General features: G+C 43.1%; 1 protein-coding gene across 1 annotated transcript; it reads right to left on the bottom strand.

The window, feature by feature from the left end:
* Nucleotides 1-175: 175 nt before the first annotated feature.
* prrt4b (proline rich transmembrane protein 4b) lies at nt 176-20,909 on the bottom strand. The gene is given in 5 exon segments (XM_054624821.1): nt 176-2,869; nt 8,690-8,824; nt 13,692-13,790; nt 13,793-14,625; nt 20,834-20,909. Coding segments are annotated over 4 exon segments (3,042 nt in total). The 5' UTR covers nt 14,535-14,625; nt 20,834-20,909; the 3' UTR covers nt 176-803.
* Between the last annotated feature and the right edge of the window lie 108 nt (nt 20,910-21,017).

Genomic DNA, 21,017 nt, shown 5'->3' with positions numbered 1-21,017 from the left:
AGTGTTTGGACTTATGTCTTATTGAATATGAACTGCAAAGTCACAATGGATGTCACCTTGAACCTAAAATAAAAGAAGCCACATTTTATAAAAGACACTTTATTAAACAATGTGTTTAGCAAAGTTATATGTTTGAACATAAATAAATTAGTAAGCAAGTCATAGATTATCCTGCCAGTGTATGTAGAAGCACAGCACATTGGTGATAAATGGAGGATAAGGTAACCTAGTGTGCAATCCTTTCCAGTAGAGGGCACTGCTGCACCAGAACAGCAAGTAAGATGTGTAGCATAGTGGTATAGAGAGTTTATAGCTTGACAAACTCAATAGCAATCCAATTTATTCAACATGACATTTAATGATGATGTTATGCTGCTGAAATTGAAAGCATAATACTTCAGTAGTTTTTAATAAGTGCTTAATTTTAGTCACAGTACAGTACTATTATTTGGAATGTTGGAATGCGATAAAAACATTTGTACAAATAAATTCTTGTTATTTCCACTCCATAAAATGTCACTATTCTTTTGACTGTATCAAACTTCCCCAGCCTTTATCAAACGTGTAAAAGTTACAAATTACCTTTTGGCTTTTGACATTCTTGGCACTTAGACCCTCAAAGACATTCACTAATTACCACTCATCAAACCTCCAAAACTTTATTTTGGCAGGTATAGGTCTTTTACGGTGCACTCAAAAGCTACCATGCACTACCAAATAGGCTGTAAAAACTTGACAGTTACCCTTCTGGCTCCTTCTGGATAAGTCCTCTATGTAACCCTTGTTAGACCAGACTGTCCTGTTTATAAATCAATAGTCTCGCTGCAGATGCTCAAAGCATCGATTTGTCTGCAAACGCTGATGAACTCCTCCTGCACGGAGCGGTCTGCCTCAGACGACATGTCCAGGTCCAGGCTCTCTTGTGAGGCCGCACCCAGTGTTTGATAGTGCCTCTGGGGGTCGACATTGCCGTTGAGGCCAGAGGATGCCATATGGCCCATGCCCCCTTGCTGGAGATGCTGCTGAGCATGTCTCTCTGAGCTTGGACAGAGGACCAGTGAGGAGCCTCCGAAAGGTTCTCGGTAGAGGGAACAGGAGGAAGAGCTGCCCTTCCAACGTTCAGGAGACGAGCAGCTGGAGGATGACGACAGGGAGGGAGATGGTGGAGAACCTACAATGGGGTCTCCTTGAGATTGGGCGCAAGAGGGCTCGGGTTGCGATGCCATCTCCACGCAGGAAGAGGTTCGATAAAGGCCAGGGTCGGCTGAGAGGGGATCGCAGAGGCTGTTGCATGGAAGTGCACAGTGGTTGTTTAAGGATAGATCACTGCAGCGAAGAGGCCTGGCAGGGCTAAAGAGGCTCATGGGAAAGAGGGCTTCACTGAAGAGTGCCTCGTCTATGCTGCGACGCAGGTTGATCGGCGAAGGAGGCCGCAGGTCTGTGGTGGAGTCACTCGTAAACGAGGATCCACCTGAGGGTTCTCCGCATCCTCCATTCTCCGGTTTTCCTGAACCCTGTAAGTCCAAATCCAAGTCCAGGTCTCGGTATGCCAAGGCTCGGTTGCTGTGGTAGAGGAGGTCCAGGCCGTTCAGACTGCTACCAAGCCTCTCATCCACCAGAGTGTAAAGAGGAAGGCTCTCTGTCTCTCCAAGCCCAACGGTATCAATGATTGCAAGCTTCTCTTGCTGGCTCAAGGTCCATTGGTAGCTCCCGGGCAGGATGGGCGACTTGGACGCCAAAAGTTCAGTCCAGCAGCTCCCTGCAGATGGAAGATGGTCAGAGCAGTAGACAGGTTGTGCTACCACCAAGGCCAAGGTGAGACAAACCCCGAGCTCACACAGTCTGCAGCTAAACTGGAAAGCCCACCATGGCCAAGGGTGGAAGACCTCCTCTCCACCTGCAACACCCATAGCATTGAGCATTGCATACAACTGCAGTCCTGCACATGCTAAACAAAACAATGCTGAAATACAAACGGTTACAGCTGCGCGGTCCCAGTCCCGGCTCTCAGCAAAGGGGCAGCGGTTGTAACGTTCAGCAGGTGTTGGAGACGTGTTATTCAGGTGGTAGATGTGCTTAGAATCTGCCCGCACGTAGATGTAGAACACGAAATAGGCAGCAGACAGAAACGTGGCCAGTGCTACAAAGGTCCCACGGGAGACGAGTGATAGAAAGAGGCAAAGGGGAGGCTTTTCGTGGTAGAACTTCAGTAATGTCACTGGTCCGAATGCAGCACCAAAGTGCACGACAACCAGGCAGGCCAGGAAACAGGGTCTCTGGAAAGCTGAGTAGGAGAGCTGCATCCTTGAGCGCATGGAGAGTAGAAGGAAAACCACACCGAATGCTGCAGTCAAGCAGGGAAACGGTGCTTCGTAGAGTATCAGTGAGGCCTCTGTAGAGGGCAAGCGGTCCTGGTGGCCGTAGGCATCGTACAGGAGGGAGAAAGACCTGGTGCAACCAGCCGCTAGTAGAAACAGACTGACCAGGGCAAAGTAGCCACAGCCGGACGGGCATCGTAGAGGCAGGCAGAGCAGATTGAGAGCCGAGGCTATGGTTAGCATTGCAAAGATGCAACCAGCTCCGTAAACATGCGCCTCCCAGGCCAGGCCCCAAGCGGCCATGGCACTGTTCCAGTCGGTGTACAGCGGCACCAACATGGGTGGAGCCGGGATCAGGAAGGGGTTGGCCGATTGGTTGGTGGCAGTGATGTTTTGTGTGGGCTTGACTTCCGAGGAGGTTGGTGAGTCCCAGGCGTCGGAGAAGCTGCAGATCCCGGTGCGCTCTTGATTGCAGTCTGGAAGCAAGGTGGCGTCGCTGTACGCCTGGTTGGACATCCAGTCTTCAGTCTGCAGAGGGATATAGGGAGTTTCTGGGTGGAAAGAAAATAGAAATTCTGTTAGATCAAATTTGCATTGAATAGCTGGTAGGATAAACAAGATTAATATGAGTAATTAAGAAGAATACAAGAAAATCCCCAAACTTGAAGTTGGCAACAGCTGTAATCATCTTCTTTTAATTTACTTAAAAGCATACTAATTGTCCACTCATGAGAATACACAGAAGCATTTAATCAAGGTCCAAACCGTCTGAGCCATTGAAGAAATTGGCTCAGGTCCAGGATGGTGAAAGCGTGTTTTCTGCCTAATGTGCTAATCCTGTTTAGAAGCTTGTAGGAAAGCAACTTCATACTGAGCTGGGCCAAATCAGAGTGTGTGTGTGTGTGTGTGTGTGTGTGTGTGTGTGTGTGTGTGTGTGTGTGTGTGTGTGTGTGTGTGTGTGTGTGTGTGTGTGTGTGTGTGTGTGTGTGTGTGTGTGTGTGTGTGTGTGTGTTAGAGAACAGCCCATTCAGAACCACAGAGCTGGTTTCTCTTGCATTACGTAAGCCATCTGGAGTTTCCATGCAAGTACAGCTAATTATGATAGTCTTAGATGTGTTTTAGCACTGCAAAAGGAAATGGTTTAGCTTGGGAAAATTAAGGGGCAACCATGTGTGCTTCCGTGATCAACAGAGACGGCTGCAAAGCTCATCTGCGCCGTACATGTTTATGTAGCTCAATTACTGGAGGACGACTTGAACGCGACGTAGCACAAGTCACTCTTCACAGCATAATGCCTCACAGATGGGCTAAAAGAAAAACATTTTTCAACCTACTTGTCTCGACATCACCAATCTTCGCATCATAAACCTTGTTCTTTTCCATAAACATCACCTTCAATCACACACATGCTATCTTTCCACCACAGAAAAGAAAAAAATGTAAACCTTCCGTCTAATGATGGCACCTTTAAAACCTTCCGCCTTTAAAAAAAAAAAAAAAAAAAAGGTTGTCAAATGCAGCACAAGAGAAGGAGCTTCTAACAGCATCTCCATCTTTTGCACATACACAGGCTCATCAGTAATTTTGCTGCAGATCCGAGACAATCACTCCTCCATAAAGACCGTTATCAATGGACCACAGAGAAGGGGACAAATGACCTCGATATACTGACAGCACAGTAATTCACACAGCAAGCAGGTTCAGTGAAGTGAACATTCATAAATATATATATGCTGTTTCTTTGTGAGATTAGAGACTTTTTGTGTGTAAAAATGTTGGTGTATACAGCCCAGAAGCAATGTAGCTCTTGTCTACACCAGTTAAAAAAGGGGGTTTAAATATGTCCAGCGAAGCCTGGTAAATACATTATATCTGGTGGTGATGTTACATGCCAGTTAAAGAACTTAAATGTGCAGACATCAGCACCGCAAAACCCCTAAATCTTTGCTTATAGATTGAGGATGACTAATTTGTTTCCTATATATAACGAAAAGCATGATCTATGTGGTTTAGAATTTTTGTTTTAAGTCTTTCTCATCTTTCTTTTAATGTACTTTTATGGGTTGTATTCTTGTGTTTCCCATCCCACCCTGTCCTGGTCCCCTAATTCACTCGTTTGTTTATGTTTCCCTTCAACACTCGCCTTCCAAAAGTGGAAACTCCCATAGGTGGTCGTGTTATTTTTAAACTGGGACAGTTTTATGCCCTCCTAGACCGCCCTGTTTTTTTTTACAATTCTCTTCCCGTGCTTTATGTTTTCTGCTTCTGCTGTGCCCCCCAATTGTATAGATCTAATGCATGACAGCTGCTGCATCCATTATGTTTAACATGTGACATGTCTGCAGCTCTGTGGAGTAGAACGAAATGGCACTCACTTTGTGTCTATGTGTGCTCGTATTGGAGTGTCTACCGGTTCATTTGCATGTGTTAATACTGTTGACACTTGCTGTTTTCAAGTACCCCGGCTGAACAAAGCCTTGCTCTTTTCCTGCCTCTGATCCTGAAGAGGATTTTCACAAGTGCTTTACAACTGTCCTGCTGTCTTTATCATTTTTCCTCATTCGTCTCCTAACCCCAGAGCTGAATCACTGTCCCAGGTTGTGATGAAAACGTCAAGCTTGAGGAAATATGACTGCACTGCCAGATGTTGATGCATCTTTTACTGTAGCAAGATACAGCAGATTCATTTCAGACATCCTGAGCTGTCTTTTGAAGTTTAATCACCTCCTCAACAGGAGGAAAAAAAACAAGGATGGAAGAGTTTCTGGGAGGCTTTGTTTTAGCATAAATGGACAGTTTTTTAATTAAACCCTGGTGAATCTTGAATAGCAAAGACTGAAATGCTGTTATGAAGGCTCCCTTGTGCGTCATTCTTATAATGATTCTTCAGCGCTACACTGGATTATATTGTTATCAGCAAATATGAGAGAACAAGAACGATATGTGTAAACATCATTCAGATGTGCCACACATTCACACTCTGCCGCACTACTGCCAGGAACTTGAAAGCAGTACAGCCATTGAGTCTGTTTAGCAACTAGTCTAAACATACTGTTCCATATTGACATTTAATATGCCAGGAAGGAATGACCGAATTATAAAACACAGTGGTGGATTTAAAATCACAAGTGCCCAGAGGTGTTTTGTTGAAAGTTATAACATTAGCAGCTTTAAATGAGGTAATTCGATATGTCAGTGCTCTAATAAACCTGCCATGTATCACTGCACTGGCAATGTCATCCTTTCATAACAGACAGTAGCTGTGTGGGAAATGTGGCTGGAGTGTAAAATAAACACACCGCCGCAGGCATTCCGAATGTGAGGGCCACTGATAAAGTAGGTGGGGTCCAGCACACTGTTGTTGTGGTGGCAATGACTCGTCCGTCCATGTGTTTACTTTCCAGGGCGTTGGTGTTGATTTGGATGCCTGTAAGGCCGAGTGGAAAACGTGTAACGGTATTGAATTAGTGCCGCGTCTTGTCGATAAATGTCACATCTGAGCTGCCTGGCCGGCCGCGCGGCCTGGACGGGGGTTTGGTATGCGATGTCTGCAGTACAAGGATGGATCAGAGCATTGTGTTCCAATGCATGCTGCTCGGTCATCTGACACATTCCTGTAGGAACGAGTCTCCCATGCTAGGAACAGTACGCACATCAACAGTAGACAGACAAAGCAAAGTGCCGGTGGACACAAACTGAGAGGTCATTTGAACTAATATAAAAAAAGGCTAAAATATCATCTTTAAACACCTGATATTTGAATTCCACCGACTCTACACTACCTGTCCAGCAACAAATGGCAGACAGTCACAGTTAGCGACTAGCTGGTGAACGTAGCGGAGCATTTAGCAGCTAAAGAGACAGATATATCCCTCAGGAGTTGGTTGACCAAAAGCTGAGCTAAAAGAAAGTAAATATTGGACTTAGCCACAGTAGCTACTTAGGCATAGCAGTGCTTTGAGCTAAAATGCTAACTCTAGCATGGCAACACACTCACAGCGGCAATGCTAACAGAATGATGTTTAGCAGGTATAATGTTTACCCTGTTCCCCATCTTAGTTTATATGTTTGCATGCAAAACTCATTCAATTGTCTGTAAAAAATGTGTGTCAATCCATGCAACTGTTAGTGGAGATATCGCCGTCCTTAGTATGCTAGGCTACTATAGCATGGCTGAAATACATACGTTAAGGTTTCATTTGATCAACATAGCAATATTGGTCTTTTAACCTTGCTTTCATAAAGCCTGCAGCTAATAAGTGATGATTACTGCGAATATTTGATGTATGATTCAGTTTAAATCAAAAGAATTTAAGATCCTAGAGCTGCCTTAAGATGATTCACTTAATAATTAATACAGGCCAATAGCACACAGTCTAAAAGATAAATTAACACAAATTTTCTGTAAAACCAGCAAACCCCATAAGATGACTTGCTTCAGAAATCATTCATTTTGAGGAGTGGTTTCATTAAGGTCTCAGTGGAAACACAATTAGTGCACTGGGGCTTTATTCCTGTCTTAATTTCCTTGGGTTTTGCTAGTAAATCTTAAAACAGTCTCATCCAGAGCATCTTAATATGCAGACCAGCCAAGGTAATAAAGGTGACTGATTCTTCTGATGTTAAATGAGCAACAACCCCACGATCTCGTCTTTAATTGGCTGCGTGTTGATTCTGGGTCGTGAAACAGAGAAAAAGCAATTTAGCAGGAGCTCATGGAGAAGTTAGATCTTGCATACTGAGGAGCAGCTAGTTTTGTGTGATGGGAGGTGTGTGGAGGGTTTATCTGCATACAAAACACTTCATGTGGGTCCATTAGAGCAAATGGAAAAGTTTGTATGATAGCTGTAAATTTGTTAATGTGCAGCCAATAGTATCAACAACAGATTTTTGTCTCTAGGCAGCAAATGGCAGGCAGACAGACTACTAACATTATCGTTTCACTCACTCACTTGTGACACACCAAGAAAGAGACCCGTAGCACCACATCATCAGCCAGTGGCACATTTGACATCTATTTTTAAAAATCACTTGGCAAGATGTGCTATTCTGGGCAAGGTAATGTGGGTTACATCTGCTCCTGTGAACTAGGCTGAGAGTGAATCTTTTAATAAACATATTTTACCAGAAGTCAAGTTCATGCTGATGGACTAATACATAATATAATATAATAATATATAATGTTTTGTACATTGATATTATACCAGATTTAACAGTGGGATTATGATAACCTTTTAGATTTGTCTTAATGGTGCTCGGTACGAAATTTAGAGCATTTTTTATTGCCTCTACACGGTGCTTACCATGGTGACGGCTAAGCCGGCGTCTAGCAGCTGACTGTGCTAACAGCGCTAACAGTGCAAACAACAGCAACTGTGCTGATAGAGATAACAGTGTTGGTCTGGAGGGGGAAGAGTGGAAGGGCCCTATGACTTTGTGCCAACGGTCAGGACGGCATTATCAGCAGTAAACACATTCTTCATTTTTGTTATTGTTAATTGTCCAAAACAAATGCCCTGTTTACTCCTGTTTAATGAAAGTTTGCAAAAAACTAAAGTGCCAAGCTGTGTGTGTGTGTGTGAGCAGCTTGTTTAGATTTACATCATCAGTAAGAGACAATGAGCTCAGGGCTGAAAGCTACGGACAGGTTACATACTGTAGGTTTGTGAGTTTTGAGAGAAAATTCTTGGTTGTAGTAGTTTCATGGGATTTGTCGCTCAGAAACAGGTAGAAAAACATTTAATTACAAAAATATAGAATATGGCCAGCCTTGATTTCTTCCTATATTATATTATCTAAAGTATCTACACCTAATGTTTTTGTATGTAATAACCTCTAACCCGGAAATTAATCACACATCTATAATAAAAGCAATTTGACACCCTGCCTTAACGAATGGATTCCAAAGTGTGATTAAGACCAATACCTATTGAAACTGACGTGTGCATCAACTCCTTATGTTAAAGTACTCTGCTATCATTGGCCAGCACTTAATCAATACTTGTTTTCATTTTTTTACAGGCAGCTATAGTCACCAGATCACGACTATGTATCTGAGAGACATATTTGTTCATTGGGTGGCATTGTACCCTATCTCTGTTCTCGGGAGTTCTCCAAAATCACAGCTTGAATGAGCGGTTTTCTCCTCCCATTGGAAGCAATTACCGGCTTCAGGCAAAGGGTGCAGGGTAATTGTTTCTTCCATTCTTCTGACAGATTGACTGCTACTGAAAAAAGCTACGGGATGGTTTATGAAACAAACAGCCTGCAGTCCATTGAGTGGTGCCTCCTAACAGTATGGCAGTGCAAACACAAGCTGAAAATGGATGCAAAAAGTGTTTGTTTACATCTCGAGGGATTTGTTTGCTCACCTGTGCTCTGTGGCGGGGACGTTGTTAGCAGCGTAGTGGATGCCGTGGAAATGTCTGCCAACCTGGTGTCACTCTCCCCGTCTGCTGAAGAAACCACACCTTCCTCATCCTCCTTATCCTCTTTGACTGGCAGTTCTGGGAAGACAGATGCAATTTAACCTCTGAGCGATCTCAAAGCGATCAGGACCACAATTTAAAGAACACAATATGGTCCATTCAAGCAGTCGGGGAAAAACAGATTAGCAAATTTGGAGTCTGCCAAGAGAAAGTTTAACCCTCAATGTTCTCTGCTCACAGCGTATCTGAGACTTTACACTGCAGAACATGGAAGGACTATATTTCTTAACCCAGTTATGTCAGATGGATTGGCCATCGCCCACTTAGTTTTAGCCAGTCACCCATAGCACAGTAGTCTGGCTCTCTGTAGTCTAATTACAATGACATCCTGGCGTGTGTGTGTGTGTGTGTGTGTGCGTGCATGTTTCTGAGTGTGTTTACGTCCCGGTCAATCACAAATCCAGACCCCAGACCCGTTTCATGACGAGCACAGATAGAGAGGAAGAGAAATGACTGACTGCAAGACAGAGCCACGTCTCTCTCTTATCTCTTTGGTTCACTCTAAAAATATGTATTCAAAGTCTTCCCCTCTGGACAGCATTTGTGTGTTTTACAACATAGTGCAGCAGTTATAAATGAATGATTTACCAGATGAGACTTGGGACAATATTCAGTGAGTTAATCTGTTGGGAAAAACTGATGAGCAGACTCTGTGATGAAGCCCGGGATAGCAGGTGCATTGCTAGTTTATAACTTCAGAATAAATATTAATAAAAGACGCAGAGGCATGAGGCTAGCGGGAGGAATAATGAGCTAGAAAAACCCCCAACTAGTAGGCCATGCAAGCTTCTATCGCACAGAATAATCTAGGTCATGCTCACAGCACCCAAGTTAATCGTAAGTTTTAAAGGTCTCCAAAGCAAAATCTAAGTTATTGGGCTGTTGAATCCCACATAGTAAACACGATAAATCAGTGTTGTTATAGTTTAACGTCAAGGTTTAACAATATAAATTAGATTTCTTGGTTAGTGCATTGTCTTTCATTTGTCGTCACAACCTTTTTAGTTTTTACAGTTAAGCTGTTGTTTGTTGATCAAATAAATTGAAAGGAGACACTGTACAGCAAAGCCAGATCACCGCAGCATCTCAAATCTGCAGCACAGATACTGTGATGTGCCTGCAGATTCAATTACAACATCTAACAAGATCTGCTAGAAATGTAGAGACAAGCACAGTGTGTACATGCACACTTACTTAGAGATTTGACTTATTGAACAGCTCAACACTACACATATGCTGAATTGCCCTTTCACTGTTTACCTAATTAGTAGACACATTATTTATTCTAGCCTCCATGACCTTATAGCTTCCATGACCTTAAAGTAAGATGAATATGAATGGATATTTCTTTAACTTAGGTTTCATCCTGAGATAAAGCCTAAATTGAATTTAAAGTAGCATCCACAACGGGTAACGCATTTGAGGCAATGACGGCCATTTCGGCGTGGTCGTTATTCACAGTGTACACTGTTTCAGAGGCTCCTCATTATCTTCAGCTTCCAGAAATATAAAAAAAAGATGATGTTGCACTCCATTACACCCTCCATTGCACTCCATACATCTATGCAGGCCCCGAGTGAGTTTGTGAAAGAATACATGGCTTGGTAACAAACACAATGAGCCTAGAGTGATAAGACAGAGAAGGAGTGGGTTGGATAGCATCTCAAATGTACTTGCACAAAATTGCATCACGTCTTTGCTAATTTGGCTCAGTAAGATGGTTACTAAGGGATCTGTGGCATTTTCAAACTCCATTACACTTGAAAATCAGTCTGAATAAAGGTGAGAAATAATCCAGATTGTTCAATATTTTAATATTTGCATTAGTCAGGTTAATTTAGAGAGCTGTGGGTGAAATCCTAAAAACAAACAGCCATTATCCATAAAACGTTTTTTTAAACTCGTGGACTCAGAAGATTAACATTATATTAAAGTCACCACAGTTTTTCGATTTACATTTAAGCCCCTTTTGCATGTAAATTCCACACTGGTGCATTAGTTATTCATGTCAGATGCTGTGTGTGTAAATCGATTTCCTTAATCAATTAATCTGTCAATTCCTCTGCTTTAGCTGGTTGCTATAGCGCTGGGATCAAGGGGACAATATATTCTTGCAGGTAATGGAGTGTGTTAAAGGTCTAGCCTCACAGCCGCCTATTAGTATGGCATACAGTAATGGAAAAGGTTGGAGGAGGGGGGAAAGAAGGAGCAGGATAAAGGAAAGCTGTTTGGAAGAAAATTTACAGCAGTGGCTATCTGAGAGGCTTTAAAAAAACCTACATTTTCAACCCCCCTACTCTCATCAGCTTCAACCCCCAGCTCTTTTTCCCCACTCCTTCCGCTCTCCCTTCTCCTCATTGCCCTTGCTATCAGACGTTGGAGTGTCCCTTAGTAGAGGATTTGACACAGATGCAGAGCGTTGCTGTTTTTTTTTTTTTTTTTACACCTGACAGCCTCCTCAAGGGCAACGCCACATAGCAAACGCTGTCTCGATCAATGAGAACCCACTCTGTTGTGTGGTGAAGATGTTCCACACCTCCAGTGGGGAAGTGATTCACCCTGTGCAGCTTAAAAGTACATCCCAGCTCACAGATAGAAATGCTCTCATTAGGATAATGTATGGTAATGCAGAGGTGCCGTGCTTACATTTTTATATTAATCTACTCACGTGTCCTTTGCGAAGGTGTGATTGTTTAAACACTGCAAGACTCCAGCGCAATGCCACACCAAGCAGACTACAAGGGTGCATAAAAGCACCATGTTTTTTTATTAGTTTTCATTTCTCCGTGCTTCTCTAAACCCATGTCAAGACATTTTCACCCTTCAAAGCAACCATAGCTGACATGTCTTTCCATGCAAAGAAAGTGACAGGGATTTGTGTTTGTACAGAGGCAAAAAATATTGCAAAGGGAGTGAGGGTGGGAGGGAGGGACGGGAGGGAGGGAGACTAAATGGCAAGAAGCATGTTCAGCATCCATGAACAGCGACTGGCGAGCGGATGGTCCCAGTGGAGAGGAGGTGATTTCGCTGAGTGTGTGTTTGGAATACTGATCCACGGTCACAGCAGCCCTCCCCACCCGGGCCAAACCCCTATCTTTTCTGTATGCCGCCACATGATGCACAACTGAAAAAATAGTGCAGACACAACACCGGCGCGCTGTAGACATAACATTACCAGTTTCTATACGAGCAGCGTAAAGCAGTGTGGGAATAGTTGCAATTGCTTTGTTTTCCACTAAGGACTTCTTAAGGTACTTTTTTGATATTGTGCAGAATACATTGCCGTCTGTAAATATCCAAAGCTTAGTCTCAAAGCCCATTTTTGGCCTTGGAAATAGCAAAACGACAAAACAATCCCATTTCAAGGTCCATTTCGTAGCCGTTCTCAAGCTTTTCACTGGATCACACATGAAGAAGTCCTTGAAACACTCAAAAACTCCACGCACACAAAGTCGGGTGGTGTCATATGATTTAAAGCTCCAGAACAGCTCCTAAAATGACCTTAACATGAGATTTCATCAAGCAGTAAACCAAAAGTAGTTAAAAACAACAGAAAGCCAAGATGATTTGAGAGAAATATATTCTAGCGTTAAAAACATTTTTATTTTAAGAGGTGAAAATATGGAACAGGTGTAGTACTTTCCTGCGATTTGCTTCATTATTCTTTTGCATAATGCTTTGTATGAGTATCTGTGAACTTATTTAAATTTTGAAGATTGTATTTGTGCTGGAATAATGGACCTTTGGTGGGAAGGCAGCACTGTCCAACATAAGCTAATCAATATGCAACTGCAGAATAGTAATGTCCTACACATCGCAGACTGTGTGCGTACATCCACCAAACGATTATCGTTTTTATCAGATGGACACCGAAACCTCCCCGGCAGAGAATAATGGACTCATCATTTTTCTTGCCAGACCTTCGACCCTAAATGATGAATGCATCTGTACCTGCAGGAGGACCTTCTATGAAGACTCATTAAGCATACAGACACCAGACTGCCACCAGTGTTGGGGGATGGGCTTTGAAGAAGGAGGCGTTGCCTCAATGTCGTGTCAAAGTCTTCTGAAACCGACTGGCTATGGCTCCCAGTAGCTGTTTTAGCTCATCATCTTTCCCTTTTCATAGAAACGAAACCCCCATCGAGGATTCAATCAAATACTCTTTCCTTCCATTCACTGAGGTAATGCCTTGGAATGAAATGTTGGAGAGGAACTGCTGATTAAAGATTGTTAAATATATCTTTTATAATAGCGTGGTACAAATTACTCACTGGTGGCGATTGTGAAATGCTAAATGAACTTAGTCAACCACAACAACAACAACACATCTCTCAAAAAAGATTTAGAACGATCCACAACAGATTGCACAACATACTTTGATGCTTTAATCTTCATTCCATTTCCTCTGTGTAATGGGACTATTTTATTGAATCGTTCAAAGTCTGTGGGAAAGCGAGCATTGGAAATCTAATAAAGTTGTTTCATTGTGTTGTAGACGGTTTTGATTGCTATATTGGGCAACAACTCCCATTTCTAAAAAGCTGTCATATTGCCAAAATGTATTTGTCCACAGGATTAGTAGCCTGAGACATTAAAACCACCACTACCACACTACCACATTATTTCAAACAATCTTAGCTATCATGTCAGTGTTGATCCCAGAATTGTGCTAAATGACGGTTGACATGTTTTCAACAAGCTCTGGATTTCTGCTAATGTCGACCTTTTACTGCTCCCCATGTCAGAAATGTCATCAATCGAGCCAAACGGTCTGCAGCCTTTTCACAGCCAGCTATTGAACACTTAAGACCTGCCTGCCCATGATTGATCACATCTATGGAGTCAATCCAGCCACTATTGACTGGTTTTTAACTTTGCTTACCTCCTGCTATTTGAAAGTTAACCCTTTGGCTCTGAGCTGTGCTTGTTATGAATTCCGGCACTAGTTTGTGATCGATCCCCATGGCTGTGGTGATTACCCCGGCTGTTCCTCCACGGGCCCTGACCTGGCCTCAGAGATGCCCAGATCAGCCTCGCTCTGAGTGGGGTGAGGTTCCGTCATTGTTGCCTCTCCAGCATGGAGCGTAATACCAAAAGTCGAGTCTTGTGGTTTTCTGACAAACGTGGTTTCTGAGGACGTAGAAGGGGTAACAGGCCCCAGAGGGTGTCTGCTGGTCAGAGTGGTGTCCACCAGTCCTGGGGTTGTTGTTGTGGTTTGGGCTGTTTCCCATGTCAAGGCAGTGGGAACTGTGGTTTCTGGCGCTATTGTCAAAAAGGTCTTTTCTGTATAATCTTCAGCCTCCTTATCTTTTTGTTCCTCTGGGAGCTGTTGCGTTGTGGCTGGTGTGGTGCCCCTTGGTGGGTGGGTATGTGTTGCATTTTGTTCAGGACTGTTAGTGCTGTTGGGACTGTTGGTGACCAGAGTGTTTCTGATAGAGCTGCTTGTGGGGGAGTAGGAGTCTAAGACAGGAGCTTCATTGTCGCTCTGCGCTATGCTGCTGTGTGGAGAATCTGATGTCCCCGTGGGAAGTGAGTCTGTTCCTATCTTTGTCACGCTGGTTAGGAGCCCCCGACTCAAAGTGGTAGTTGGTTCAGAGGCCTCAGAAAGGCTTTCTTCCCCTGATGATAACGGTCCCCAGAGGGCCTCTTCGTCAGCCACAGCCGGCCTGTGAAGTAGCAGAAAACACCAGAAGCAGAAAGCCAAGGTCCGGAGGAGGCGAAGCATGCTGTCGACAGTGGCTCACGGACCGCTCACATGTTGTTCTCCATTCTCCTGCTCCCTGAGGCGGGTTTGGCTCGCTCTCCGGCAAAATGGCCTAAAAGAAAAGAACACAGAGGACACCGTGTGACACACTTTCCATCCAGCTAAATTTAAGTTGACGAAAACTTGATAGAATTCACATCTGTTATTTATTTTTATTTTTTTTCATAAAACATATTTGGTTGTGACCTGCTTTTCAGCTTTTTATTTCCAGAGCGTGAAGCAAAGCAAGTATAGAAACGATGCCACCTATTACAAGCGACTGCTGAAGTTAGCAGGCTAAAAAAAAACATGTCAAACACCGCAAATCACTGCAAGAGCTTAAGTATTATGGACACCCAACAATTAGTGGTGTCCGGTTAGATGTGGTGGTCAGTATTTATGTCATGCTGTGTCGCAGTGGTTGGGCGGCTACACAGACTGACCAGTTAAAGAACTTAAACTTAAAAAACTCGCATCAATATGTATTCTTTTCAATGTAGAGTGGTCAAGTAATAATGTGTGTGTGTGTACGTGTGTGTGTGTGTGTGTGTGTGTGTGTGTGTGTGTGTGTGTGTGTGTGTGTGTGTGTGTGTGTGTGTGTGTGTGTGTGTGTGTGTGTGTGTGTGTGTGTGTGTGAAGGGTTGGGGGAGGATAGTGAAGAATTAGGGTCCGGATCCGCCAACATAAGAATAGAAGGACCTCTTTTTCTTTTGTGGAGCACCAAGTGGTTCAAAGTCACTAGCCTGTTGCCTCAGTGAAAAGACTGGAGCACCAAAGGAATTTCCCCCTGTGAGAACAACAACCTGTATGCTTTAGCTGTACTTAAACCCCGCCACCCCCCCCAGCTTCGTCCTTGCTCTCTTTCAATCTCAGATTTATTTGTTCTGTCAAGCAGAGGGAGAAAGATCTGTTTGTGTGGGAGAGGGGGAAAAGAACCCCATCAATATTCACACAAATCCGCTATCAGAGTGGGGTTCTCTCCTGCTCTCCTTCTCTTTATGAGTGTTATTTCTGCTTTGTCAGCCTCCGTTTCCTCTCTGACAAGTTTATTAGCGACTCGCTTTTTTCCCCCCCTAATCCACGCCGGTTCTCTCGTTCTTATAAGCACACACAAGATCAATCAGCTGCTACCATTAGAGTCTCAGGCAGGAACTTTGCCTGCCGTCTCCGCCTCCGTTCCCACCTGAAAGGGATGAAACGAGCCTATATACAGTCAGAAGCCTGGGTGTGAAGAACTCACTACCAGTGGGGGGTCAAGCATAAAGCTTCCCACTCACTCCCCAGATTTAGCATTTTGACTGAGCAGCATGAAAAATCAGTTTCCAATGAGGTGGGGTTGTTTTTAGATGCCTGAAAGCTCGAGCTTGCACCAACCAACACACACACACAGTCACATGACATACGTGGAGAAATTGTTGTTGTAGATGGTTTTGGATCTGACTCTGTGTCTTTGTGCAATTGTGTGCTTGTTCGCCCAAATGTACTGTTCTGTGGTAGATACACACACCCACGCATGAAAACTTTCTTGGCTTCTTCAAGACAATTTGACAGCTATTTCTAAATGATTACCCAAAAGGCCATTAAAATATTTAAATGCTGCCTTTAAAGCGAAAGGGAAAGATGTTTTGTTGTGTAACCAGGGTCATTGTATTATGTATAGAAACATTTTATTTAGTTTTGAAGCTTAAATGATCTTCTATCCTTAATTGCCTTTTTGTTGATTTGACGCATAACCGATTAATTATGTAACAATGGGGAATATGCATAATTTATTATGGCTAACATTCTCACAATTCACTTCTGTACCACTTGAGCTCAGTATCAGCGTTGTAAAAGGAAACTTGTGTAGAGCGCTAAACGCTTCACTTCACAGTATATCTTCCAACATGTTTTTAAGCTCACTTAACCAAAGTCAGTCTTGTGATCTCTGAATATTTTGAAACAACATCACACATACAGTTTTGGGCAAAATTGAGTGTGTGCCATCCCGCTCTATAGTAGAAGGCTTTTCTTTTCTTACTTTGTTTTATTTGAAGTATCTAGATGGGGTTTTGTTGATGGCTTATTAATCTTCCTCTAAATGCAAACAGCTTTTCTTGAAGATATATGTTTTTAAGTCTACCAACTCTGGAAAAGTACTTCTGATTATAACATTGCAACTATCTATTAAAGCCCCCCCAAAATAATTTCTGTTGTTGATCAATCAGGGAATATACACATAAACCTTTCAAGGTCATGATTTTCCTATTCGGACAGAATAAAGCCGGTAACACGACACAACACAACCATATTATCACTTTCAAGTTGATATGGTGAACATGTCAGAAAGCAGTAGACTATTTGCATATCCTGCAGATACTTAGCATTATTAGCATTTGGAGTTTTGTTTCTGGTCACCTGATGGATGTCTGTCCAATATTCACTCTTCTATTAGCTCTGTTTTGGTGCTGGGTAGTTGCGACAAGTTGACAAGTTGCGATCCAAAAAAACTGAGCTGAAAGACCCTAAAACAATCGATGGGATTGAGGGGAACTGCAGAGTTGAGACATTATTCTCTGTGGATTTGTCACTATGAGATACCACCTTCATTTAAACCTCGTCATGTGAACTGTTAATAAAAAAGAAGAAAATGAATAGCAGCTTTTTAACATGTAAACACATTTTTGGAAGTAATGTAGAGCTAGTGTTTATAGCTGTTGTCGAGAACTGCATTAATCAACATACATTTGTAAACAAACTAGCAATCAAACTAACAAATGATCTACAGTGCTAGCCAGTAATGAATCAAAAACCACAACACATCTTGTGCTTTACTCAATTCTAGATTGGGCCTTTAACTTTCTTGTCACCACATCAAACACATGCCTGTTAGCGAAGGAATTGTCTGGTTTGACAAGCAACGAAGCAAGTGGAAAGGAACCATAAAAAGTGTCTGTGGGGAATTTACAAGTCCGCTCTATTATTTCGTTGGCGTTTTGTCTCCCTGCTCCTGACAAAGACGGGGGCCTGCTGCTGTAGTGTGCTCATTGGAGCAGAGATGGAGGAAAGAGAAAGAGAGACAGGAGATAAGGGCTAAGAGCAAAAGACAAGGGCAATAGAGGAGAGAGAGAGAGAGAGAGACACACACAAAGACACCATATTGACATTCAGTTGTGGCCTTCGTGGTCCCGGAGAGTAAACTCTGCTGCAGTCTCCCTAATGCTCATTTTAGTTTACTGCCAGAACCTCTTTTATTAACTCGGTAAACAGACTCCTGTCTTTCAATTTAGTCTGTGTGTGTGTGTGTGTGTGTGTGTGTGTGTGTGTGTGTGTGTGTGTGTGTGTGTGTGTGTGTGTGTGTGTGTGTGTGTGTGTGTGTGTGTGTGTGTTCATGAGAAGCCCCCTACTCTCTCACTTCTCCCAGGGCCATCAGCCATCTTGATCTCAATCAGCCTTCACCCTGCTGTAACATATTTCTCTATGGAAAATGCTCCATTCTAAATGAATCCGCCGAAAGTATCACAAGCCCCTCTGTGATCACTGCGATCGTATGAAGGACGCTGAAGCTAACGAGAGAGGGCAAGATGAAGAGGACAAAGAAAGAAAGAGACAGGTGAAAGAGACACGGAGTGACTGAATTAGAGGTTTGTGTTGCTCTTGAGTGATTGAAATGGAGAGGCTCTACTCTGAAGGGGGGGCGGTCACAAATGGAGACGAATTGACTGCGGCCCATGTCATTACCATTTAACAAACTTGCTATGAGCACGAGAAGGCTTGTGGATCAATGACACAGGCTAGGATAATGGAGTAATTTACCTCCCTGCAAATGGCTACCGTAGTTGGTAACAGTTTTTCTGAATCCGCTGTGTGGGCGTGCATATTTACAAGCGCTAGTACTCACTCTAGTATTATTTCCATGGTTGTATGTAAGTGCGCTTGTATTTATGTGTGCATCCTCCCACGTGCTGTTGGGTCCGATTGCAGCTCTCCAACATTACAGGGCTCTATCTCCAATCTTGGGATAAACATATGGCTTTCTTCCTGTTGTCCTCTTCTGACTTTGACGCTACGCAGGGATGTCATTACTGCACAGATTCAATCTGACTGGCCGCTTTAAGCCAGCAGGGATTTATTCTGCATAAAGCAATACATTTGAAGGGCTTGTATAAGGTGTTAGAGAGCTTAATGTAGCGACCAAGCGTCCGTCCACCACCTATCAATCTATGTAGACGACATTATGTTCATGGCAAATTCTTGTGAAAGTTTAGTAGAGAGGGGTGTACAGAACCACCCAGAAAAAAATACAATTTTGGATGTTTAATGTACTCATTTCACACAAAAAAAACAATTTACTGTTTAAGACCTTATTTATTGACTTCCAAGTCCAAGGATTCATTTTACGGTTGGCTCATTTTATCCTTACGCACAACTCTACAATGTTTATATCAATAAATATTGATTAGATAGTACATACCATACCAATGTTGTAATGCAATATGAATCACTCAGGTTATTGGTATTGTCATGTTTTCATGGTATGCCTGCATATTGTGTGCAGCTACTTTTCCACCGGCCAGTTTGTTTTTCTAAAAAAACAAAGACACATTGCTGTTTTTCCATTGTAGGGCATGGCCCTTTTAAAGGAATAATTCAACGTTTTCGGAAATACACTTAATCATCTATCTGTTGCTGAGAGATAGATGAGAAGATCCATATCTCTCTCATATCTGTTTGGTAATTAAACAGCTACAACCAGCAGCCGGTTAGCTTAGCATAAAGACGTGAAACAGGTGGTAACATCTAGCTTTAGGCATTAACTGATGTGTTTCATCAGCCGCTGTCTAAGTTAACTGTATAATTCTTGGTTTGACATCATTTTAAGTTCCCATTGCTGATCTGCTGTGACAGATCCACAGATAGAAACGGTGCAACCAGCTACAGTCAATAGTCCCTGGGCATTATTGACCATAATGAGAGCTGCTCTCATGTCCGAGAATAGACAAACCTCTGGTCAAATGAGCAGCATCATAGGCGAGACTCCAACAGGTTACGTGTGTCCTGCAGGCTTTACAACCAAACAACATCCTCCTGAGTCATGCTATTTAACAGGATTAATGCCTTCTTATTCTTATCTGTGGGGTTTCCTCTGGTGATTCTTTGACATGCAATCTTACAAATCCAATTCCCACTTGCAGAAATCCTCTCAGAACGTTAGCAGTACCTTTAATAACATCTTCTGGACACTCATTTCTCTGTGAATACTTGCCGATGCACTCAATTTTTCCCTTTTTCCTTGCTTAGTTTGGCTCTCCACACATCTTCCATGCCTCTTATACTCCACCTCTTTAAACCCCTACTTTGACTACTCATGAAACATATTCCCCATGCATGAGACTGACATTAATTGTGCCGGGCTTATGCTTGTGTTAGCACCAGAGCTGATGAATGCGGCGAACCTGCCCCTTACAAAAGACGCTCTCAAACACAGGCGTTCCACCGGCTGCCTTTGCCATGGTGACAGCTGAAGCCAAAAACGTCTTGCTAATCCCTGGGATTTGAGCACCTTTAGGACTCCGCTTTTCCACTAGGAGTGTGCTGCACTCACATGCAAATGAGCAGTCACACACACACACACACACACACACACACACACACACACACACACACACACACACACACACACACACACACACACACACACACACACACAAACAATCCATGCTGGCAAGAGCCTTTGCTGGTTTGCAAACATCAAAACACACATGGATGTATCCATTCTGTACATCATTATGTTAAAATGATGCAAAGAGTAAACATGGATATGATTGCATAATCCAAATCAGATATTCATGGTAATTCCAAATAAGGTTTATCCAGATGACACACTGACAGACACACACACACACACACACACACACACACACACACACACAACACACACACACACACACACACACACACACACACACACACACACACCTAAAACAAATACACCTACCAACATACCCATTTTCTGTTTGATTTATCACTGGATGACTCCCTCTGCTCTCCTTTATCATTGAGCATCACTGCACCCAGATCAGGCACAAGCCCTCTTACATGTGTTAAAGGAAATATAACATGTCTGTGTGTCTCAGTGTGTTTACCTATAGCTGCAGCTAGAGTGTGTTTCTCAGCGTGTAACAGCATGCATATTGGAGTCAGACACACACACACTCCCTGTTCGTAGATGCAGAGCAGCTGATTGACACACACATGCAGAGAGAGAGAGTGAGAGACAGACAGATGAAAACATGACTTACCCACAGATGTTTGGAATAAGATGGAGAATCCACAGCTAGCAATGTGTGTGCTCGTGTTGCAGGAGAGACCGTCTTTCTGTGCCAGTGTAGGTTCGTCTGTGTGGAATTGAGTTCCAGTGTCCCTCCCCTCCCTCTCTCCCTCACTCTCCCTCTCCCTCTCTCCCTCTCTTTTTTCTCTATTTAT

The sequence above is a fragment of the Anoplopoma fimbria genome, chromosome 23, assembly GCF_027596085.1.
Source record: "Anoplopoma fimbria isolate UVic2021 breed Golden Eagle Sablefish chromosome 23, Afim_UVic_2022, whole genome shotgun sequence".
NCBI lineage: Eukaryota > Metazoa > Chordata > Actinopteri > Perciformes > Anoplopomatidae > Anoplopoma > Anoplopoma fimbria.
This window is presented reverse-complemented; position numbering and strand designations above follow the sequence as displayed.